The 25,746-nt window shown below is 48.0% G+C and overlaps 2 protein-coding genes across 2 annotated transcripts in view; one reads left to right on the top strand and one right to left on the bottom strand.

Annotated features, from left to right (window-relative positions):
- Nucleotides 1-5,803: 5,803 nt before the first annotated feature.
- Nucleotides 5,804-16,423, bottom strand: il17rel (interleukin 17 receptor E-like). Its single transcript, XM_060037842.1, has 12 exons — nt 16,264-16,423; nt 14,651-14,678; nt 13,928-14,068; nt 13,724-13,830; nt 11,900-12,014; nt 10,949-10,993; nt 10,555-10,694; nt 10,218-10,289; nt 9,901-9,955; nt 9,394-9,557; nt 8,608-8,652; nt 5,804-7,367 (listed from the first exon to the last, which is right to left on the bottom strand). The coding sequence occupies exons 1-12, from the start codon at nt 16,372-16,374 to the stop codon at nt 7,149-7,151; spliced, it is 1,242 nt and encodes a 413-aa protein (XP_059893825.1). The 5' UTR covers nt 16,375-16,423; the 3' UTR covers nt 5,804-7,148.
- A 4,425-nt stretch (nt 16,424-20,848) lies between these two features.
- The window catches only part of LOC132447275 (protein phosphatase 1H-like), a 69,136-nt gene continuing 64,238 nt past the window's right edge, over nt 20,849-25,746 (top strand). The window contains 4 exon segments of the mRNA XM_060037836.1: nt 20,849-21,417; nt 23,891-24,140; nt 25,110-25,344; nt 25,347-25,474. Of these exon segments, the coding sequence (XP_059893819.1) occupies nt 21,176-21,417; nt 23,891-24,140; nt 25,110-25,344; nt 25,347-25,474 (855 nt within the window). The 5' untranslated portion in view covers nt 20,849-21,175.

A 25,746-nucleotide genomic window follows, 5' to 3' on the forward strand; every position in this document is an offset into this window, starting at 1 on the left:
ACATACATGTATATATAAACATATATAAAATACACACACACACACACACACATACACCCACACACACAAAAGACTGCCCCTTAGTGACTGACAGTACATCGTAAGCCCCAGGGTGTGGGGGGGGGGGGGGGGGGGGGGCTAGGTGCCTCTTGCTCGAGGACTCCTGCCGCTACTCCAGGCACACCGGGGATCAACCCCACAGTCTCAGGTCACGTGACCACTCAGCCACACTCATCGGCAGAATCCGTTTCAGACTCCACCTCGGCATCGCAGCGGTTTCCAAGGTAACGCCCCCCCAGCCCCACCCCCCTCCCCCCTCTCTCCAGATGCGATGACTTCCGCCAGCAGTCCATCAGAGGGGGTGAAGCTAATAGTGCCGGGGGTCACTTTGGGGGGGGGGGGGGGGGGGGTATAATCACAGGATAGGTGCCCTCCAGGGCCAAGCTGTTGTCCCTACTGTGGTTCAGCAAAGGGGCCTCAATACACACACACAGACACACACGATCACACAAACACACACACACACAGCGCAGGCGCACATGCAGAGACGCACACACACGCAAGCAGAGACACACACACACACACACACACACACACACACACAAACAAACCCACAAAGACACTCACCTCTCCAGAGATGTCACGCCTATTATGATATGGCAGAATCATCTTTCAGATTCAGACGTGTTCCTAAAGGAAGAGGTGTCTGTGGTGAGTGGAGAGCGTCAGGACTTATGGTTTAGGACGTACGCTGACCAGAGGTTCAACCCTCAGCATTCGGTAGAGAAGGGGGAGGAGAGGAAGAGAGGGAGCAAACTTTGGGTCCACCATGTTGTTTGTGCGCCATGTGGTTGACTCCGACCTGTTTGTGTGTTTGTGCTGACACGACCACTGCCTCTCTCTCTTTGTCTTGTCCCATTATGGAGATGTGGCTTTAGCTCTCCCTCTCTACAGCACTAACCTTATGTCGCTCTACCCCTCTCACACACACACACACACACACACACACACACACACACACACACACACACACACACACACACACACACCCACACTGACACACAAACACACACACACAACCACACACACACACACACACACACACTCTTCAGCTGGTTGCCTTGCTTCCTGTCACCGATGGCAAAGGTCAAGGGTCACGGTTCACCTTCCACAGGCTCAAACACGGGGTTGACACCCGGCCTGGCGTGTGCCTGGGTCGCACGGGGTCAGAGTTCAACAAAGAAAGGCTAATCCCTGCGCGCCGCGGGGCTAGCGTGCTACGAGGCCACGTGGCTATTCTCAGCCCTTTATTGTTGCCCGCGGCGACCCCACATTCAGCACGCCACCCCCGTGTGACCCTGCCGACCCCTGGGTGAACCACCATGTGACGAAAGGCACAGAGGAAGAGGAGTGGGATGGCTGTTGATTAAATGACGAAGAGTAAAACTCAGGGTAAAGGTTAGCTTTGATTAGCGGCCGCGTCGTGCTGTCACTTATGCATTTGTGCGTTTGTGAGGGAGCGGGGGGACTCGTGGATAGAAACGTGCGCTGCGTTTGTGTGCACAAAAACACCCACACCCACACACACACCCACACACTCACTCTCTCTCCCCCCCCCCCCCCCCCCCCCAAACACAAATACACACACACTCCCACACATACAAATCCAATATATAAAACACATTTACAACACTTACAACATACACACACATCACACACAGAGTGGCCTTTGTTTGGTTGTGAGTCATTCTAGAAACAAGTGGAATCCTAAACAAGGGCGGCTCTAGGACCCAGCGATTCCCGACCGACCGTTACCGTAGACAGGGCCGGCTTGAGTCATCACTACACACACAGCAAGCGACAGACTACATGTGTGTGCGTGTCTGTGCATTAAAACTGTGAGGTTATGCACATGCACATTTGTGTGTGTGTATGTACCGATATATATGCATACATGTTTGTGTATGTGTACCTAAATCTCTATATATGTGTGTGTTTGCAAGCGAGTGTGTGTGTTGAGGGATTGTCTGACTGCATCTCAGACCCCCCCCCCCCCCCCCCAAACTCGGGGTTGGGGTTGGGGGTGGGGGGGGGGGGGGGTCATGGCGCCGGGGAGACTCCTGAGCTCCACAGACGTCTCATTCAGCCCGCGCCCCTCACCCAGCGCCTAGCCCTCCACTTTCCGTCCGCAGAGCGGGAGTTTGTCTCCCCGAACAAACACTCCTCTCTCTCTCTCTCTCCCTCCCTCCCTCCCTCTCTCTCTCGGCCTGGACCTCATAAAAACCATGTCTGTTCCTGACGGGAATCCCCACTTTAAAAACCCACCGGAGAGACGGAGAGGCCGAGGGATTGCCTCAGCTCGCTCCCCTTCTCTCCTCCACCTCGTTCCATCTCTCCTCCCGCTCCTTCGTCCCTCACCTTTCCCCCAGTTACCGAGTTGCTGATGGAGAGGAGAGATTAACTGCATCCATGTGTACTCATGTATTCCTCCATCCACCATCCCCCCCCCCCTCACCCCCCCTCCCCGCCATCGCACGCAGAAATAGACGTGAGTCAAGTCACGTTTCAAGTCAAATGCGTTTTAAAGCACATTTTCAATTACTCACTTTGACTAAAGTGCTGCACAGCTCAGAGCAGGCGATTAACACAGGACTACAAAACAAAACTCCCACATGAGCATCAATACACACTATACTTTCCTTGATATCGTGATGTTTTCTATTGAGGTCAAGGAAAAGAGGTGAGGAAATCACATAGAACATAAAGCTGTGTATCATCAGTGTATAAGTGGAAGGAGATGTTCTTCTGCAGAATGATTCGATCAAGTGGAAGCATGTGAATAGAGAACACAATGGGACTGAGAATGGAGCCCTGTGGGACTCTGCAGGAGAAACTAGCTTGAGGACTGGAAGAAAGGTTCATACGCTGAAGGAGAAACTTCTACTGCTGAGGTAGGATGTGAATCGGGTCACAGCAGTGCCATCAACACCACGCTGGAGTCAGTCCATTCAAATGCTACTGAGTACTGAACGATGAATGAGGTCAAGAAGCACCAGCACACAGTCAGCTGATTGGAAAAGAAGGGAGCAGGTCATTGGACACTTTCAACAAGGCAGACTCAGTACTAGGTTTGTTGACTGAGACACATGTTATGGTAAATGGACTGAATTTATGTAGCGCTTTTCTAACCAGTGGCCACTCAAAGCGCTTTACAATATTGCCCTAACATTCACCCATTCACGCACACATCCACACACCGACGGCGGTGTGATCGGTGCAACCGACAGCCAGCTCGTCAGGAGCTGTTAGGATGAGGTGTCTTGCTAAGGGACTCCTTGACACCCGGTTAGGAAGAGCTGGGGATCGAACTTGCAACCTTCTGGTTACCAGCCAACCCGCTCTATCGCTTGAGCCACATGCCGCGTTATCAGAAGTATGAGCAAACGGAGCGGGTACGGTCCGCGCGTCGCAAAGTTCAGGCTGCGCGCCAAATCCGTCGTCCCCATCGGGGTGAGTGCGGACACGGGCGGACGCCGGTGTTTACATCGCGCGGACCCTCACGGACACAGGAAGCATGACTCTAGGGGGGCGGGACTTCCTCCTGAGAGATATCAGTTTCAGATACGCAATCTGAATCCGATATCTCTCAGGAGGAAGTCCTTCCCCCTCCCCCCCCCCTATCGCCCCAGCACGTCAACGTTCAAAGCGTCCCCACCCAGATATTCTCTCGTCCCTCCCGTGAGGTGGGAATGCGCAGGACCGAGGCTACGCCAAACATGTTGGTTTAGCACTAAGCTGCGATTAGCTGGGCGGGAACAACACCCCGACGGAATGCCAGGAATTCACCAAAACACCGTTCGGCTCATCCCCGGCCGCTCATTGTCTCATTGTGGACGCCGTTGCGGCCGCTGGGGTCTTTTGAAAGGACAACAGGGTGAGAGAGAGAGGGGTTTACACTTCTGTGTCTCGTTATAATGTGTCTTATTCCACATTATCACTGAATACTAATTAGTTATTGAGTTATTGACATTTTGAAAGCAAAATGAATTTATGTAAATTTAAATGTATTCCCTTGGCATAAATATATGAATTAATTGAATTGAGATAGTTTAATTGAGATTGTGGATGTGTGTGTGTGTGTGTGTGTGTGTGTGTGTGTGTGTGTGTGTGTGTGTGTGTGTGTGTGTGTGTGTGTGTGTATGTGAGAGATAGAGGGAGGGTAAGAGAGGCACGTATAATATGGATATCATACAATGTCATTACAGTATCCTAATGGATCATTAACACCTTTAGATCCAATTCACAGACTGCTTAAAGAAAACGGCAACACAGTTATCATGACAATGGAGTACAATGGTTGCAATAAGCATTGCATTAAACTGAATAAAAACCTGAACTTCATATCTAGAAGCATGAGAATGAAGGTATACACATTTTGCAAAGTCTTCATGTGATAGCGGCTTTGGAGTGTAGTAGTAGAAAAGAGAGAGAGAGAGAGAGAGAGAGAGAGAGAGAGAGAGAGAGAGAGAGAGAGAGAGAGAGAGAGAGAGAGAGAGAGAGAGAGAGAGACCTTGGTGATGTGTTTCAGGTTCAACTGCTACAATTACTAAAGTAGTTAGTAAAGTAGAGTAAGTCCATTAAACAGATTAAAAAAAAATTGTGTTGGTGTGAATCAATCCTTAAACTATTCCAGTGTGACTCAAACACATCTCCAAGAGAGGGTTAGAATACGAAATATTTTGTGTCCCTCAATAAGAACACACGGTGTTTGTCACCATCTGTTGGACATAAGGTGCAACTACCATAGTTTTTAATTATTCACCCTGACCTTTTCATAGAGGGGTTGTCAGAATTGACCAATTTGTTCTCCTGAGCTGCCTCTCAAACGGTATCATCACGGAAAAACGTTGCTACCTTTGTTTTACTTAACTTTATGACATCAATAGTTTGCACTGGTAGGCGGCTAGGTGTAAATTAATTCACTCTGACCCAATAGCATCCACATATATCATTGTGAACAATAATCTCACAGATGTCATCTTTCTTTTGGTGCAGCCTGTTTGTTTTTAACTCAGAATCTACTGTGAAAACCGAAGCCAAGTACCAGTAGAACAATGTTAATTCTCTTAAACGATTATACGTTACTATAATATAAATTATATATTATGGGCCCAGAGTCCTTACTCATTATATATGAATGGAGATAGTGAGACATTCTATTAAATACTCATGTTTAGCAGAGTTACCCTACATCAATCCATATGAGGCCTCTTTACATCGATGCTTCAGGAAAAGGCCAGCCTCCTTCGGTGCATTGATTTCATCCCACCTCCCTGATGGTCCTACCCTCCCCCACCAAGCCATCGAAACAGAGCGACGGAAACAGGAACCATCAACCCTGGAGCCTTCGAGGGTGAGTTGGCCTGGTTGTCCTCCAACCTTGAGCAATGGATGGAACCGGTTTGGAATTGAACGTGTAGATTAGAATCTGTGGAAAGATACTGCCAAGAGGAGAGCTGTGCTTTCACCGCTAGATGTAGTGGTTTAGACGCACGCATAAGTTAGAATCCGTTTGTTTTCTTCCCCCCCCCCAGGTACAAGGTGCTTGTTTACTCAAAGATCATGTTCTTGGCAGACGAATAAGAACATTGCCTTCTCCGAAACAAGAAGGATGTGTTCCTCACTCGGGCAAACGTGTTCCCAGATGTGATGACACCCATTTCAACATCTCATTACCAAAACACAATTACTCTCGTTCACAATCACCAATCCCGCTGCAGATGATAAAATGCTGAGTCCAAGATGCGGAGGCTTTAGAAATGCATTGTTTTATTAAACTCGGACCAGCACACTTAAGACAGACAGACAGACAACTGCTTTGATAAACCTGTACAACCGGTATGCTTTATGGTCCATAAAGATGAATTCAAGTCGGACCTGCTTTGAGGAGGCAGTAACGATGCGAGTCATTGTAACATAATAAAAGTCCTTAGTCCACCAAAATATCAACTTCCTCCACGGTTCAATTGTACAATGGAAATTTGCATCGGGAGGAGACAGCTGTCAACAGATAATCCTTACTTCCTGGTTCAGTGCGTGGTAAATACGCCACTAGCTTCACAGAAGAGGGCATGTTACAGCACTCCCACACACACACACACAGAGTTTGGTTCGACCTCGAATCTTCAATAGAAAGACGTTTATTACAACTGGGTTTCTATGATAGTTGAACCGTATCAAAGCAAGCATAACAGCCTCAGTAAGTGTGGAGGACGGGGATGCAGTGCTGAATGAGGGGTACCATGGCACAGCATGCGACACAGCCTCCATCAGTGTGGAGGTTGGGGTTCTGTAGTAGGGGTTCCGCAGATCAGAATGTGTAACGGCCTCAGTCAGATTGGAGGATGGGGTGGCTTACAGAAAGAAAAGCCTGTGCGTTCTTGCTCTTGTGGGGGTGGGGTAATGACTCGGGCTTAACTCAGTGTTCTGGGTGAACTTTGAGTCTGATATCCCCTTTTGTGTAAAGGCAATGGCCCTATCCAGTCCTCATCTCTAGGCAGAGCACATTCTACACCTTTGGTCTAGATTCTAGAAGGTTGCACAATATCACATTCGAAAGTTCGGCAGCATTTCAACACCATCAAAAGATATTGGTACATTATAAAAGACAATTAAAAACAAAATTCAGTTCAACTTTGACTCGGATGCGAGTTTGAATACCGTTCGAGGTCAGACCGGTGGCGCCACTGTTGCATTTCATGAGCCTGCATTACAGAAGCCTAGATGAGGTTATCAAACATATTTTATGTCAAATCGGATGCAGATGCTGACATTAAATGAGGTGCAAGTTGTGCTCATGCTGGGAAAAGTTGTTTGTAGAGGCAGTCGATTAGCAGAGGTGCAGAACGTCAGCAACAGACAGCTGTCAATCAAGCAGTCAAACAGGCTGTCAAACAAACTGTAAACAAGCCACTGAACAAGCTGTATAACAAAAGACGTGGAGTCATTGAGCTGCATATGTAAAAAAAATAGGTTTTATACATACATCTATAGAGATCGATAGATGGATATCTATATACAAATAAGCGATAGAATCCATAAATATGGAATCCATTGTCGGATAAATACAATAAATTATAAACATTCATTTACATAATTTTGCAAGTGGCGACAAGAAAATAAGACGGCGGTTCCCCGTTTTGAAATGGTTCGGTCCGTGGTCCCCCATGAGACGGGCAGGGGCCGCTGGGACGACTGTAGCGCCTCAGACGGGCGCGGGGCACGGGACGTTGGGGTGAGGGGGGGTTCAGTGGGAGGTTGGTTTTTTTGAAGGGACATTTGGTCCAGCACCCGGAGGCCGTGGTGAACTGGGAACAACGAAAGAGGAAGGAGACGGCTTCGGTTAAAAAGGGAATTCCCCCCCCTACAACAACATCGTGCTCCAACGCTATATGGCATCACATATTTATAGGTGACTTTTTTATACCGTCTCTAAATTTAAAAAGTTCATATTTTTTACCGATATACTTGTGACGCGTCAAATCACTGGAAGTGTATCGGAAAAAAGATTTACTTTTTGTGTAAATGTTGTGTAAATGCATCTCATGCAAAGGGACCGGGATAGCAACGAGGAAATGCACTTCCTGCGATTAGTTTGGCTATTAAACAAACACATTATGCAAGATACATCATATGATACATAGGCCTATCGGTATGATAGGTAGTAGTCGTACAAAGTAGAAGTAATATAAGTATTGGCCTACCAGTATAAGTAGGATAATTACTATGGTAAGCAGTAGAATGAGTATCAATATAGTAGTATTGGTGTCAAATTAGCATTTGAATGATATAGTACAAGTATGATACATAGTAGTACAAGTATGATACATAGTAGTATTAGTATGATAAGTACTATTAGTAGGATACAGTATTACTACTATACATAGAAGCATTGGTTTTGATTATAATAGTATCAAAACCAATTCTTAGTAGTCGTAAATATTTGTAAGTATTAGTATGATACTGGATGTAAATAAAGTTTCAAGGGGGAAAAAGCCAGACAGGAAGACTGCAAAGATATCTAAAAGATGAATAATAGTGTAGGGTGCCAAGCCCAGATTACATTATTAAAGTGGAACATTGTGAAACATTTTGGGAGGAGAATCGTCGCGTTTGAAAGACGAGAACGTAAGGGAACAGCTGACCACAGTCTGCTGCCCCCCACTCTCCGTCCCTGACGCAGGCGTGACATCAGACGAAGTTCCTCAATCTGTTAATCATAACGGCAGTCCACCTCAGGCTCATAACATGCCCAAACATGGAAACCATCTCCTCACACCCTATATGGTTCTTGGTTTTTACATCACACATCATTTTGTGTGTCAAGTTTGGACTTAGTCTAGCATCTACTTGGAGTATGCTGAGATGTTATCACACCTGCTGTATCTCCCCTTAGCTGCGCTTTCATCACCAACCTACTCAAGGCTACCGAGTGTCTGCGCGTTGACATTGGATGGGATCAATCTGATCAAACCCAAGATTACAGTCATGCATCATATTCTAGTCACTAGACCAGAATGAAAACACAGATGGAGGGTTTAGACTCACCTTGACACAGAGATGAGGGTTGGCGTCCACCTTAGTGAATTTCACCTGAAACACAACACCCAATGAGGTTAGGAGTCTATAACACAACACCCAATAAGGTTAGGAGTCTATAACACAACGCCCAATGAGGTTAGGAGTCTATAACACAACGCCCAATGAGGTTAGGAGTCTATAACACAACGCCCAATAAGGTTAGGAGTCTATAACACAACGCCCAATGAGGTTAGGAGTCTATAACACCACGGCCAATGAGGTTATGACTCGAAAACACAACCACCAATGAGGTAAGGACCCTAAAACACGACGGCCAATGAGGTTAAGACTCTAAAACACGACAGCCAATGAGGTTAGAAATCGAAAACACGAAAGCCAATGAGGATTAAGCGTCGTAAGCGACGGCCAATGAGGTTAGGACTATAAAATACGACGGCCAATGAGGTTAGGACTCTTAAACACGACGGCCAATGAGGATTAAGCGTCAAACACAACGGCCAATGAGGGTAGGACCCTAAAACACGATGGCCAATGAGGGTAGGGCTGTAAAACACAATGACCAATGAGGTTACGGCTCTAAAAACACAAAACCAATGAGGTACGGACTCCTAAACCCGACGGCCAATGGGGATTAAGTATCATACACGATGGCCAATGAGGTTAGGTATCTAAAACATGACGACAAATGAGGTTATGGCTCTAAAACAGGAAACCAATGAGGTTAGGACTGTAAAACACGACGGCCAATGAGGTTTCGTCTGTAAAACCCGAGGACCAATGAGCGAGACCGACCTTGCTGGTGCGGGTGGTCTGGTTGGCGTGTGGGAGGTCCTCACAGACGTCCTCTGCCCCAATCTGACACAGCGACACCACCACGTCCACCGGGCACGCCGGTTGCCATGACAGCTCCTGTTCCATTGGGTCAAAGGTCACCCCGAACCACAACTGGTCCGTATCTATGGCAGGGGGGGAAACGAAACGGACGGTAAGTACAAAGTTTGTCATTTTTGAATCCTTGGATGACATTTACATTTAGCGGGCGCTTTTATCCAAAATCGACCTACAATGAGTTAATTTGTCAGAAGAAAGAGCAACAACAATATATCGCTTTCTGTACAGTAGGGAAGTCAAATTAAGGTAAGACAGAGAGAGGTCTCATATTTTAGAAAGGACGATTAATGAAAGAGTTTAACAAAACAACGTCATCTGTAATGACGACGGCTTCGTCATCATCGTCATCACAGAAAATTAACTAGTACTTCTATAATTATATTCTTTAAAATCTAGAGTAATACTTACGGTCTCTGAAGGGACAGACTCGCACCCTGGGAGCGTCCATCACGGCTGACCAGCCCTGTGGGAGAGAGAGCAGCGGTCAGACAAGGGGGAGGCTGGAGAGGGGGGAGGGGGTCTGGGGGGGGGGTCGTCTAGCTTGGCCCGGGGGCCCGGACTAGGAGACAGGTGAGTGAGCAGCAGGTGTTGTCTTTCAAACACTTGGTTGGTTTGACGCCCAGTCGAGAGGTTCTGGATATCGACCCCCATCAGGTCTGTGAGCCTGGGGGCTCGGGGGGTGATCTACGATGAGGAGGAAGACTAGAGCATAGAGAGAGCCTCACCTCAATGCATAGACAGGGCACTGGTCGGGAGAAGGAGAGAGAAACCTCCTTCACCGCCTCCTCCTTCTTTATCTAGAGGGAGAAGAAGACTCGGATGACTTGGTGCGTGCGTGCGTGTGTGTAAATCAAACTCTATTTAAAAGGGCATTTTTCAATTTGTTCAACTGAACTTATCTTTTGGGTGAATGAAACGAAGATAATAACTTCCTGAAACGATTGAACACACACACACACACACACACTCGCGCCCCCACACACACACACTCGCGCCCACACACACACACTCACGCCCACACACACACACACACACACACACACCGTTGCCATGGTGACCTACCAGGGCGACAGCCCCCGTCCCAGAGCAGACGTAGCTCTCTAGGCAGAGCCTGAGCCGGTAGTCCTGGTCGTCCAACATGTCCGACACAGACACCACCAGCTTGCTTTCCTTTTGGAGGACAGAGTAATGGAGACTACCAGCTGGGGGGGGGGGGGGGACAGAGAGACAGAGAGACAGACAGAAAGAGAGACAGAGAGAGGAAGAGACGAAAGGGAAGGAAAAAGACTTAATAAGGCTTGATCAAACTTGGTGCATTCAGAGTAATGTATAGTGTATATATGCATACAAGCATAATTAGCTCAAGTACACTCCAGAATAATATTTCAGGTGACGGCGTGTAACACGCATGTGTGCAGTGTAAACGTGTGTTCAGGCTGTAGAGTACACAACTTACTGATGCATTGTGGGACTTTTTCTCGGAGATCACCGCTGCTGCATTCTGGGAACATACAAGAGTCATTCAGCCATTTGATAATGATATTCATGAGAACTGCTTGGAACAAGCAAGTAGGACTGTCGGGTTGGAGATTGGATTTCGTAGAAGAGCAACGTGCACTGGGACTTTGCACACTCTGATAAAGGTGTCCTAAACTCATTCTAATGGCCTCATTTGTTTACATCATGGAAATAGTTCACGCTAATGACACAATTCATATCTCTACTTCCTACTGGGCCTGCAGTTACGGGAGGACTGGGGGGCTGATTAGAATATGATGGCTTACTACAATAAGCGTGCCAAAGAGAATGTGAAACAAATGTTGCCTCTGCAATAAATTGTCACGGATTCCTCATGCCCATCTGACCCAGATTATAACATCTGAATCATAGCTTTGTTGTGTACGGGGAATGGGTTAACCTAGCGATTGTTAGTGCTTGGCACTTGGTTCAATAAACATCCTTACTGTACCGACAGCGATATATTGTCGTTTCTCTTTCTTCTGACTAATGTGCTTATTGTAAATCGCTCTGGATAAAAGCGTCTGCTAAATTTATTATTATTATTATATCCTTTATTTAACCAGGTTTAGTCTCATTGAGATTAAAATCACTTTTACAAGAGAGACCTGGCCAAGATGGACACTAGTACACAGTTCCAACATAAATCACAAGACGAAGTACAAGTTCAATACTAAGTGCAATAGTAATAATACATTTAGATCATTGACTAAAACATTTGCAATTTTCAATGGAGTCCGACATCAAACTCTTTACAACAGCTTTAAATTCACTGAGAGTAACTAGATCTGGCAGCTTGAGCTGCTTCTGCTAAATGCCCTGAATCTATAACAGAGGATGTCCAACGGTCGGTACAAATCCAGCGTGGGTGTGTGATACCTTCTCCTACCTGGAGCGTGGAAGGTTCCGGTCCAGCCTCTGCCACAGAGCTCAGGCACCATGTGAACCCTCACCCTGGCCTCCTGGCCCGGGGAGACCCCGACAGACTGGCTGGTCACCTTCACCTGGAGCACACACACACACACACACACACACACACACACACACACACACACACACACACACACACACACACACACACACACACACACACACACACACACACACACACACACACACACACACACACACACACACACACACACTTTAAAATTCTATATACGTTTGAGGTATACGTTTAGGGTTAGTGAACTAAAGTTCCTGTGTCAATTTAGTTCACTATGAAATCTCAAAACTTCCTTTTAATTTTGGGAAATTGTGTGTTTTTGTTTGCACAAACCTAAATGTATTTGTTTGTTTTATGCTGCCTTCTTGGCCAGGTCCCTCTTAGAAAATGTATTTTTGAATCTCAATGAGTGTCAATGACTTTTACCTGCTTAAATAAATATAAAAAAAACAAAAACATAAACTGGTTGAACTCTGGATGAGTCACCGTCTGCAATCTTTGAACTCAGTGTCTAACGTGAGTTACGTAACCAAAGAACCAGGAAGAGCCATGTGACCTTTGTTACGCCATTGTTATTGTCTAAAGTGCTGCGTCACCCCCACCCTGTATTCATTCGGGAGGGAGGGAAGCCTGTGCTCATACGCACGTAAAACCAGTCACTCACATTCCTTCAGACCAGACAATGTCGTGACTCAGCTCATTATGTGGAGCTCCTATTCCCCACAGGGACTGGTACCGAAACCCGGGATTTAACGCGCCCCGGGGATGAAATATTAAACGCGATGGGATAACGGAAAAATACTTTTTTTTATTAATTCAGGCTAGATACATGTTGTGATTGTCGAATGGGTTAAGATTAATGAAGTTAAGAGTTTGTTTGGCTTTTCCCAAGTTAGTCCCCTCACCGCTCACGAGAAGACATTAAAGGGAAATGCATCTTAATTTAAGGTGGATAAACGTTGTGGTAGTTCTCTTAGGGTTCATGCTCCTTTGCAGCGTCTCCATGTAATGTTTCAGAATAGGGCAGTAATAAGGATGGTAATAAGGTGGAGATGTTTAACGAGGAGATGGTGATGTTGAATGGTGTAATATTATGAGGTGATAATGAGCTGATGGCTAGGTTATGGTGGGGTAATGTTATAGCAAGGTGATAACGAGGTGATGGTTGGGTGATGTTATAACGAGGTGAGGGTGGGGTGATGTTATAACGAGGTGAGGGCGGCGTGATGATATAACTAGGGGCAGGGCCGTAGCACCAAATCCTGGGCCCCTATACTATAAGTACTGATGGACCCCCCTGCGCTCAGTTGTTGACGGGGGGGGGGGGTTTGGAGCGATTGTTGATGGGGGGGGTGGAGCGATTGTTGGGGGGGGGGGGGGGAGGGGGGCGGGTGGAGCGATTGTTGACGGGGGGGGTGGAGCGATTGTTGACGGGGGGGGGAGAGACGTGGCCGGTGGATAATTTTTTTTTTTTTTTTTTTTTTTCCAGGGGCCCCCCCTCTGCCTTGGGCCCCCCCTCTGCCTTGGGCCCCCCCTCTGCCTTGGGCCCCCCCACAACTGTCCCCTTTGTCCCCGCAGTCCGACGGCCCTGACTAGGGGAGGGTGGGCTGATGTTATAACGAGGTGAGGGCGGGGTAGTGTCATAACGAGGGGATGTCGGGGAGATGTTACGAGGTGATATAGAGGTGACGGCAGGTTGTTGCCATAAACAGGTGATAACGAGGGGATGTCCTGATGTTACAACGAGGTTAAAGAGCAGAACCCTACCAGAGATCCTTCCATCCGTTTCCTGGAGGACTTCGAGAAGTGGACTTGTTCACACCTCGCCGTGCGTCCCGGCGCCTGGACGCAGATGGTAAGGCCGTGCACTGGTTCTAAAACACACAGCAGTACGCCACTTAACAACAACAACACGTGCAAAAAAACATCCTCTCCACGAGCGTTGTGAACAGCCACTGCGTGGACCCCTACCGGTGAGGATCAAGGAGGTGGACACGACCAGCTGCAGGGAGCACCTCTGAGCGCCCGAGCAGTGCAGGGCGGAGGAGAGGGTGACGTTGGGGGTCCGCGCGCCCTCAGGAGGACTCCGGCACGGAGAGGAGGAGAAGGGGTCTGCGGACAACCCGACACAAAACACACTCGGGTCACAGTCAGAAACAGGCGGAGCACGGTGTGTGTGTGTGTGTGTGTGTGTGTGCAGCGGTGGGGTGTTTTGACCTGGGGCGTAACGACTAAACAGGCTTGGACGTTGATCGTGGGTCACGTTTCCGCTCATTAGGAAATGGATGCGTCTCTATCATACAAAGCGACATAACCATGCACACATAATCAAAGCTACATAATCATCTTTTTACTGTGCAAAGATCGATACAGAACAGGGATCCTGGTTTGGACAGATCATTGGATGCAATCGTTTTCATTTCTCGGATCATGGATATCAGCAATTCTGTTTCAAATAAAGAAATGAACCTAGTGACAAACTAAGTTAATTTAGTCATACTAACATTCTCTGCCCCCACCTGCCACTGTATGTGTTGGGGTGTGAACCCCCGTTTAATGCATTTTAAATTTTAAATTGAAATACATCTCCAAACTAGACACCAACAGCAGGCAGACGTGACATGTCTTGACGATTCATCAGAAACATTATAGAGACGTTTGTTGTCCAGTTTGCTGTAAGGACTCAGTACTCACTGTGTTGCTTTGCTTTGCACTGCAGACCCTGCAGGGAAGTAAAGATAAACAAAAACATGAAGTAAGCTTCAGTGTAGAGCTGTTTCCATTTATTTTAAACGCTCTTTCACAATTTCTCACTTTCACCCGACTGTTATTCGTTTTTATCGAAGGCAAAATGTTGCTTGTTTTGAAAGGGAAACACACAAAGCAATCAGCCGAGCAGAAGGGGTTTTCCACAGCGCGTTAAACACATCCTCATGGCACAGTGCGCTCTGTGTGTAGTTCGTTGTGCACAATCACACCAGATGATAATCATCAATGAGTTTCCCATAGGTACATGTTCACAATTTAAATACATCGGTATCTTAGTTCTACAAGATGAATCAAGGTGGACTAACTGAGTAGTATTCGTGACTAAACGCCAGCGTCAGTAATTGCAGACCAGGGACGAAACTCCTTTGATCTCACAACGCGCAAGTATTATTTGAAATAGTTTAACCCCCAAACTATTACAAATGACACACTACTTTTAAGTGCCCAAGGAAAAAATTTGAGCAAGCCACATACGAAATGCAAAACCTGACATGTCCCTGCCTGTAGCCCATCAGCCTGCGTCAATTATGGTTATAAACCTAGGATGACCTAGGTTTATCGCCGTTAAATACAAGCAGATAAAACATCCCTGGACGTGATGGGACCGGACTGGATGCAGTGACACGAAAAAAGTCTGTTTTGGAAGATGACGCAGGAAAAAAAAAATGGATAGGCCTGTAAATGATTGGCTAGATCGGTCGAATGATTAAAAAAATAAATAAATCACACTTGATGTCCTTTGATCACTTTTCAATATCTGCTTGACGCTCTAAGCGGATGGAGCGGATCTTCTGCCGGGTCTCTGGGTCTCATATGGAGAGAGGACACCGTTTTTGATCACATGGACTAGTTTGAAACCTGTCAGGTTGAGCCCATTTATGGATTCATGTAAACGAGTCGGTTCAGGGTGCATAAGGCTAAAGTTAGTCTGTGACAGTTCTTACAGAGGATTCATGAAAGGCTGTTTATTGGAGAGCTCCAGAGGTAAGGTAAGATAAGGTAAGGTGAGGTCTCCCTCTCTCACATAGCTCTCCAGTCTGGAGTTCCCGCGGCGCGCGCCAATTACGCACACAGGTCGGTGTGCGAAACTTATTTACCTATTTTCCCTCGCATTGTCTTCCTTTCTATGTGGTTTGAACTTCCATTGGTTGATTCGGTTCTGGCAGCGTCTACTTGCTCGGTGCGGTGTTTATTTCCAACCATGTAACCCGCTTCCCAGGTGATCTACATCATCTGGATGAAGATCAGCTGCTGTCGTAAACAGCTGGTGTCGTGAAACCAGCCAGCTGACCTGCACTTATCGATATTTCAATTCGTTATATAATGAATTGATTTTTAATAATTAATTTAATTAAAACCAGGTACTAGATGGTTTGAGTGTATTCGGATCCTCAATTATTCATGTAAATTAATTGAGTTGGAAATAAAACCTACATTGCATTGATTCAATGATGGAATACAAAACAAATTGACCATTACATTTAAGTAGCAATTCGCCAGTTGCATGAGCTTGCAGGAGCTGGTGGAATGTGTCTTACCTGAGAGCAGCGGACCTCCGAGCGGTCCAGGGCATCTCGCTTGGGCAGCGGTCCAGCGAGCAGCTCTGAGACTAGGCTGAGAGCCAACAGGAACGAGAGGAGCACCATCATCCCGGCCGTCACCTAATGACGCTTCTACTTCCTCAGCGCTGCTTAAAAGCAATATGAGAGGATGAGAGGGGGAGGGCCATACCAGAAGCATGTTGTTGTGATGACAACAAGGTTATCAATAATACCAGTCACTAATATGTCACTGTGGTGTGATGATATAGGGGAAGGGGAAGTTATATTCACTTCATGATAGATGTTATATAGGTTAATGTACTCACAATACAGTACAGGAACTTGTAACACTCAAAGGGAGCTAAAACTTGCTCTCAAGAGATTGTGTGTGTATTACTGGTCCACCTGTAGGCCTATATGTTTGTTTTTGTTTTTATGTTTTTCTATATAAGTTCTCAATGTGTTTGCATATCCACTACTATATAACATGCCTTCTGTGTGTATTATTTGCTGAATTGTGTCCTTTGTAAATCTTGAACACATATAATAAATCTAATATTATTGTTGCCTTTTAAATGCAGTGTGTATTCTACTTTTGCATATGTCATATTTGGGTGTTTATTTACATATTCATTCAGTTTTAACTGCAGTATTGCCTTGCTGTATAAAGATATCTATTTATATCTCCCCCAACTACCAACCAAATCCATCCCAGAAGTATATCCAAACGTTTGAAACACTTGAGATTGTGGGAAAATGTCAACATCTTCCCGGAAGTTGTTATTCCTGGAATCAGTGAGAAGGAACTGGCGTCACACACATTATACGGGGTTGAATCGAGGGCATTCCGACGTGTTGACTCTTTCCCAATGATGACGAAGGCGAAACAGGAATCCCTCCAAAAAGAACTGGATCTCTCTAGGATAACGACCTGGAGATTCGTCCCTGCACGCAGTGAAACACGTAGTTAATTTCATTCCACCAAATTGCCAAATCATAAAGTTTACCGTAGTCCCCATTTCATGAGTCAACTACCAAACAGCCAGGTGGGGACAGCCCAGCGCTCGTGTATCAGTTTAACTTTATGTTCAGTGTTTCCCACAGAATAAGTCTCTTCCTTTGGTGGCTCATGTTTTTTTTTAGACTGGAAAGATGTTGTATATTCAGTAGGTGTTCAATCTCCGAATGACAGCAATGTAAAGTAGTCGACTCATCCCTCAACAATGGCCTGACGAAAATCCAATTAAATCAGCTCCAGTTTTAAAATGTTCCCAATGGATTAAAATGGCTGTTTATACGTTTATAGCTCTCAAACAGTAACAAGCCTGTAAAGAAATGTGAGGCCAAGAGAGCTCTGGTGGGGTGGAACGCACATAGACTAAATCATACAGGCTAAACTGACTGAACATAGACTATATCCTGCAGGTTACAGGACTGTATAGGCCTAATACACATTACAGGGAACTATCGCTGACTTTTTTCACACTAAAAAAAAGCGGCTACAAAACAAATCCACCAGTATTCTTTGAGATTTAGACAATTTAGATGTATTCCATCAGGGTTTTGGGGTATTGATCAAGTGCTGGTGGGGGAGGAAGAGGAACCCAGTTCGAGTCCTTTGGGGGCCCACTCATTGGGAAGAGTACCTCACGTGCATCAGGGCAAGTCTGTTGCTGTTTTACGCTGAGATGATCAAACACACTAAAAGCACGATCTAATTTTTACCGTTCCACAGAACAAGGAAGCTTGCCTGAGAACCGGTATATTCGAAGTGGTGTCATATGAAAACAAAACAGGTCAATATCTCTGATCTCTGGCCAAATAGGCTTACCTTTCTTACCTTTAGAACCCTTTCATGCACGTCACAACACAGTTGTTCCTGAGTTGTACGTACCTAACCAATATAAACAGGAGTAAACATAGAAATGGATTTGCATTGATAAGAGGAGAAACAATAGGATAATATAACTCTGAACATTAAGGTTCCTAAATCCTTGATAGTGAACAGGCTGAATTATTAACTAGTTCTGTTTTTAAAAACAACAGATGCGCCATTGTTTCAAGAAGTGAGCATAATGACTTAGTAATTTAGATCGTGTTCTGGTGAATGGAGACACAGGTCATCGGCGAGCAGGGGAGTGACGGTCAGCCTGGCCCTAGGGGAACCGGCTGGAACCAGCTGTGGAAGTGTCCATTTCGACTTTCACTACCTACGAAGAACTTCCGATCAAATAGGTGTCGCTAGTTCTGGCGGGACACCCTAGTCATCAGCTGACAGCTAACGCCGTCCAATCAGAAGCACCTAACCTGAAAGGCGGTTGATTTAAGACCTTCCGTCCAAAACACACACTTACACTCTGTGTTGTTAAGTCTGCTGAGCTGAACTTCGCCCTCCACCACCCAAGCCTCCACCTCCTCCACCACCACCAGCCTCCACCTCCTCCAACTCCTCCACCACCACCACCACCACCACCACCACCACCACCACCACCACCAGCCTTCACCACCACCATCACCACCAGCCTCCGCCACCACCACCACCACCACAAACCTCCACCACCACCACCAGCCTCCACCACCAGCCTCCACCACCACCACTACCTCCACCACCAGCCTCCACCACCACCACCACCACCACCACCACCACCACAAGCCTCCACCACCACCACAAGCCTCCACCACCACCACCACCACCACCACAAACCTCCACTACCAACACCACCAGCCTTCACCACCACCATCACCACCAACACCACCAGCCTCTACCACCAACACCACCAGCCTTCACCACCAGCACACCATCAACAGCACCACCACCACCACCACCCGCCTTTCGACCTGCTCTGGTTCGGCTCTGTATAGTATGCAACTTGTTGAACCACCCCACGGGGGATCGTGTAGCGCTCCTCCACGTGTTGGTACGCTGTCGGTTTCAGTATCTGACGTCTGCCACGCTCTCAATCCTACCGCAGGGGAGCAACAGGAAAGAGTGGAACCACGCCGCCAAACTAAAGTGAATCAACATTTGCCATAAACGATTAAATCTTTGATACGCATGATTCCATCCACTAAAAATAGATTCAACGGATAACACACCTTCGAGCTACAAAACAAAGACTAAAATGTAGACGCCCGGAATATTGCTGAGATGGGCGTGGTAGTGTGGGCGAAGTCAGCGTGTGTGGTCCTGCGTTGTGTGGGCTGTGTGTGTATGTGTGTGTGTGTGTGTGTGTGTGTGTGTGTGTGTGTGTGTGTGTGTGTGTGTGTGTGCGTACGTGTTGGCAGCTGGGCCTTTGTGTGTGTTTCAACACGAACACAAAGAAACATGAGCAGGGTGGAGAACTTTAACCCAAAAAAAAAAGGTCACAGAGCTACAAAACAAGGGGTTCAGTTGACGTCTTGCTAGAGGGTGGCCTACAGGTAGATACCCTGTAGGCCGGTGTTCTGCTAACCATTCGGTTGTGATCCCTATCCAATAGACCAGCATGTAGCATTGCCTTTCCAATTCTCTGTCACAACACTTGGCAACTGTGTTGCTCCGTAGGACCCTAGCACCTTTTTCCTGCGCATGATGTCACACATCCGTGAGGAACTCGGATTAGAGCCGCTGCTCCTTTACTTAGAAAGGAGTCAGCTGAGGTGGTTCGGGCATCTGGCAAGGATGCCCACTGGGCGCCTTCCTTGGGAGGTGTTTCAGGCACGTCCAGTGGGGAGGAGACCTCGGGGAAGACCCAGGACTAGGTGGAGAGATTATATCTCAACACTGGCCTGGGAACGCCTCGGGATCCCCCCGTCAGAGCTGGTCAATGTGGCCCGGGTAAGGGAAGTCTGGGGCCCCCTGCTTGAGATGCTCCCCCCGCGACCAGACCCCGGATAAGCGGATGACGATGAAGATGAAGATGAAGATGATGTCACTACTTCTGACGCCATGACTCTACGGAAGCCTTATGGGTCTATGGTTATTTGCAATCTTAATAATAATCCTATAAAATACAAAACATTAACTCAAAATATAAAAAATTGACATTGTGGCTGTTACAGTGTACATCCGTAAAACATAGTTTTGAGAATCACTTCGCTACACTATCCGCGCCTCGGTCTTCTGGCGCACCCTAGTGGCTATTGTTCTCTATTGTCAAAAGAGGCACTTGCTTTTTGCAGAATGCATACTGTTCTGCGGTGTACTTTTTTTTCCAACACATTTATAAAATTAGTATTGCATACACTGGTTTTGCTGAAGACCATTCCACTCGGACTCAGAGAAAGTTTCTTAAGATAATTGATCAGGATAATAATAAAATAAAATAATAATAAACTCGCTTTGGATAAATAAAGCTAGATGCCCTAATTGTAATTGTAATTGATCATAACGACTTGTTTATCTACAGAAAAGACTAAAGTAATTAGTTAAGTAATTAACCCTTTATTATCCTACATTATAGCCAATATTATATATTATAATTTACCCCGTGATCCTAATATGTGGTTCTGAAGACATGCCACACACACCTCGGATCAGAGCCTCTCCTCCTGGTTGACGTTGCGTGAAAGCGGCTCCAATTCTCGCGAGAAGTACCACTGCACCTCCCGTCGGGAGGATAAGCAGCTCTCCACCAAAGCCAACCCGGGGTATCACATGACCCGCTAATCTCCAAATGCATTTCCGCTTCCATGAGGACTAAGAGCTGTTATCATCATCATCATCATCATCACCAACAGCAACGTTGTCATCACCGCAACCCCGTCGCCAACGGATGAAACCGTGAAACCGTCCGGTTAACGGGTGTGGGGGGTCTCGGTTGGCCGTTGCATCGCAGTCGAGCTGGGGGGAAACTCGGGAAAGGGGAGTCGCGGCGCCGCGCGTCGCCCCGCGGAAAACCTGCCGCTTCCGCCGCGACGCAGCGCCAACATGCTTACGCGAGTCAAGTCCGCGGTGGCCAACTTCATGGGGGGTGTCATGACTAGTGGGGGCGGTCATCCTCACGGCGGGGACCACGGCGGCTCCCACCTGCCCCTCAAGTTCCCGTACACCCGAGCGGGCTTCCTGGGGCTGACGCCGGACGAGGTGGAGTGCTCGGCCGACCACGCCGCCAGACCCATCCTGACCGTGCGGGAGACCGAGCGGTTACCGTGGGCCACCGGCTACGCCGAGTAAGTAGTCGACCCTCGACCCCCCACCCGCCATCCCGCACTCATCATGCTCAGGGGGGCTTCGCTTCAGGATGATGATGTCATGCCACACCTGTTTGTATAGGCTATGACGTCACGCTGTGTCCCCACCTCAGCCCGTGTCAATAACACGTTAATAACACGTTAGGATCATAACATGGATCAGATCACAGCATACACACACGACCCAAGCATGCCGCCAGGCGTTAAGACGTCTGACCTGCTGCTATAGCCTGCCTCTGTGTGATTCTGTGTTCGTCTCTCTTGATCGAAGTGCCTTCTCCCTGACAAAAGGCTGCATGGTACATAGTGAACTCGTATCAAGGACGTGTAAAGATGCGAGCATGATCTGGAGTAATGCTGTAGTGTTTGTGAGTGTGGTGAGGGTTTAGTTTCGACGGTTCAGGTTTCAACGGTGACATGTGGACTCTGGGTGGGATTCTGGGTGGCCGCCGGGGTCTCTCCCGTGATCAATAATACTCCACAACCGCTCTGCCGATCCACACTGTCTCCTGACATCAACCCACTCTCGCCAGTCAGTAAAATGAGATCTCTCTCTCCCGCTCTCTCTCTCTCTCTGCTGTGTGAGGTCACTAGTGGTGCTGAATCTGTGATTAAAACACCTCCATTGTGCTCCCCGGCTGCACATCGCCGGTCTCCATGGAAACCACACTATTACATCATCGTCTTCTCTCCCTCTCTCTGCTCCCCTGGCGATGTGATGCTGTGTCATGCGAGGGGTTCTGGGGTGGGGGGGTTCTGTCTAACGCTGAGAGAACGCCGCGAGGTCTACCTCCGCACGCTCCATCGCACTCCGGCCGCCCGCTCCAACGCCCACGTCGCGTCTATGACAGGCAACACACCGGTCTCCTGTCAGCTCACCTCACCCAGGCTTAGATCCCCGAGTCTTAGCGAGAGGGAGCGGACAGACCATAATAAGAGGGAAATATCCTTTGTAACATCGGTTACGACGTAGTCCTACATCAAAGCAGTGGCAGGCTTTCACGAGGACATTGCAGTCGGTTTGACGACTCGAAGAGCCGTCGAATGCTCTCCGTTTGGCCACACGGTTATACACTGAGGCTCGAAGCAGGGGAGAGCAAGATGGTCAAACTAAAGAACGTCCCCTTGCCTTTCTGCTCGCTCGCTGTGTTTGTTCCACCATTGTGATGTCGGGATTGGTTAGAGATGAGCTGGGAGCCGGCGGAATCGTCTCATACCGAGACAGACGCTGTCGACTGGGAACAGACATTCCCTCTGTCCATTATACTCACTGATAGCCGACTGATGGCAATGACATTTCTCCCATATTTCACCCCAATAACCGCTCTTAAACGCTAACCCACATCACCTCGAAGGGCTAGTTAAGAGATGTCACGATGGCTAGATGCTGAGATGGCTAAGTCAGGTTAGGAACCAGCACACCTGATGCTGAAATAGGAGCTCTTAATGCAACAGTGATTGTACTGTTATTCTATCCCTTCACAATATATTAGTGTGTCTGTTTATATCCATGTGGTTTAACTGGAGTATTCGATGGAGTGGCGAAACCGTCTCCAATGTCCTGGTGAAAGTCTGTCACTGCTTTGATGAATGACATCGTCCTTATCGATGTTACGGTGGATATTTCCTCCCTTATTATGGTCTGGCGGTCTGTCTTCCCCGTTCAACGGCCCCCCCCAAGGACACAAGAAGACTTAGAGGCTTTTAAAGTGCCGTCTCACTCATTTTTTCTCGCCGCCGTGCGGTAGTTAGGATCTCTGACGGTTGAGGTTCAGCCTCACTCGTAAGTCACTGTGGATAAAAACGGCTTTGGTTTTTGTGAAGGAATCGATAGCGTTGACGTTTACAATCCTTTTCTGCTGATCAGTCACTTGCCTTTAAGGTTTTCCTTTTCTACCATCGCTGAACTGGAGGCCTGGATGGTGAACATTAGGAACAGAATAGCACATGTTAGTATCGTAAAATGGACCAGAACCTGAGGGAATTTGCAACTAAAAGTATTTAGTTTTTCATTTTGAAAAACTGTTTGTGTTTTAATATAGAGTGACGATTGGAAATAAGTCACCTCACCTCAAAATCTGAATTCAGATCTATTATAGTATCATACATTATCTAATACAACTACTATGTATTAAGCATCTCCATTTTACATGGAGATGCTTAATATATAATAGTTGTATTAGATAATGTCTGATACTATAATAGATCATGTATTAATGTCCACTCAGAGTTATATTTTTCCTAAAGCTACCTACCGTCTACCGTCCTACCATATGTTCACTTAAAGCACAATAAACATCTTACCGGCTGGACGACCACGGACCATGAGTCCTCACCCTCTGGTCCCTCTGGTTCCTCTGGTTCCTCTGGTCCCTCTGGTTCTTCTGGTTCCTCTGGTTCATCTGTTCTTGATCCAGCATTGACCTGAACATGCCCCCCCCCCCCCCCCCAGGGTGATCAACGCGGGGAAGAGCGCCCTGAACGAGGACCAGGCCAGCTGCGAGATGGTCGGGGTCCGCCGGAGACCGGTCAGCTTCTGCCCGCCGGCCACGCCCCCGGCCACGCCCGGCGGGCCCAGTAAGACCCCCGGAGGGACCCCCACCGGGACCCCCGGCGGCACGCCCAGTGGGACGCCCAGCACCCTGCGACGCAACACGCTGCCCAACGGACACGGCCTCCTCCAGATGGAGCCCGCCACCGAGGTGTGTGTGTGTGTGTGTCTGTGTGTGTGTGTGTGTCTGTGTGTGTGTGTGTGTGTGTGTGTGTGTGTGTGTGTCTGTGTGTGTGTGTGTGTGTGTGTGTGTGTGTGTGTGTGTCTGTGTGTCTCTGTGTGTGTGTGTGTGTGTGTGTGTGTGTGTGTGTGTGTGTGTGTGTGTCTGTGTGTGTGTCTGTGTGTCTCTGTGTGTCTCTGTGTGTGTGTTTGTGTGTGTGTGTGTGTGTGTGTGTGTGTCTGTGTGTCTGTGTGTGTGTGTGTGTGTGTGTGTGTGTGTGTGTGTGTGTGTGTGTGTGTGTGTGTGTGTCTGTGTGTCTCTGTGTGTCTCTGTGTGTGTGTTTGTGTGTGTGTGTGTGTGTGTGTGTGTGTGTGTGTGTCTGTGTGTGTGTGTGTGTGTGTGTGTGTGTGTGTGTGTGTGTGTGTGTGTGTGTGTGTGTGGGGGGGGTTACACTGTAATAATATCTGTTCAAATATATCTGTATCTGCTCCTGGTTCATCTCTCACTGAATTGAGACCATCAGAGCGTCTCCTCGTCTCCTATTTCATTAGTTTGCGGAATGCCTCGTCAATGAGACAATTATCCACAGGGGAGTAAGAGTTACTCTTGAGTTACTCAGAGTAACAGTAACTACTAGTTACTACAGAGTTTCTCAGGCATTGATAATTGTTTAAGTGCACATAGTTTGTATTTCTAGTCTTGCTCTCTTCCCGCTCTTTTATGCTCTAAAATCACAACAAGAACCGGACATAAAGTACAAAAAAGTTGTCATATCCCGAAAATGATTATTATGACGTCCCGAGTTGTATTTTTTACGAATAACCATCACTTAGCAATACCAGTGTATAAGTATCTCTATTCGAGTCGTCTTCAGTGAAGTTCGACGTGTTAAGCAGACGTTCTTCGCTCTGCCGCTCTCCTCACCGCGGGTGCGTTTGTTTCCCCCCCCTCTGTGTGCAGGAGCGGGAGGGGCTGTTCTACCACTACTGGGCGCTGTTCGACGGCCACGCGGGCTCGGGCGTGGCCATCATGGCGTCCCGCCTCCTCCACCACCACCTGGCGGGCCACCTGCAGCCGGTGGTGGACGTGCTGCACGGGCCGCGGGCCGCGCCCATCGTGCTGGGGGAGGAGCTTAACCCGCCCCCCCTGGAGCCCGGCTCCGCGAGGTCCCTCTGCAGGGCCACCTCGCTGCGGGGGCCGCGGGGGCCCCCGGCGGGCAGGCGGGGGCCCCCTGCTGCACCCCCCCGCCGCGCTACTTCATGGAGAAGAAGATCCAACACGAGAGCCTGGTGGTGGGGGCCCTGGAGAACGCCTTCAAGGAGATGGTGAGGGGGGGGGGGGGGGGGGTGAGGGTGGGGGGGGAGGGGAGAGGGGAGGGGGGAGGGAGAGAGAGAGAGAGGAAGAGAGGGAGGAAGAGAGGGAGGGAGGTAGTGAGGGAGGGCGGGAGGGAGGGGGGGAGGGAGGGAGGGAGGGGGAGGGAGGGAGGGGGGGAGTAAGAGAGGAAGGGAAGGGAGGGAGGGAGGGAGGGAGGGAGGGGGGGAGGGAGGGAGAGAGGAAGGGAGGGGGGGAGGGAGGGGGAAGTGAGCGAGGGAATGAT

The sequence above is a fragment of the Gadus macrocephalus genome, chromosome 19 (genome assembly GCF_031168955.1).
Source record: "Gadus macrocephalus chromosome 19, ASM3116895v1".
Classification (NCBI taxonomy): domain Eukaryota; kingdom Metazoa; phylum Chordata; class Actinopteri; order Gadiformes; family Gadidae; genus Gadus; species Gadus macrocephalus.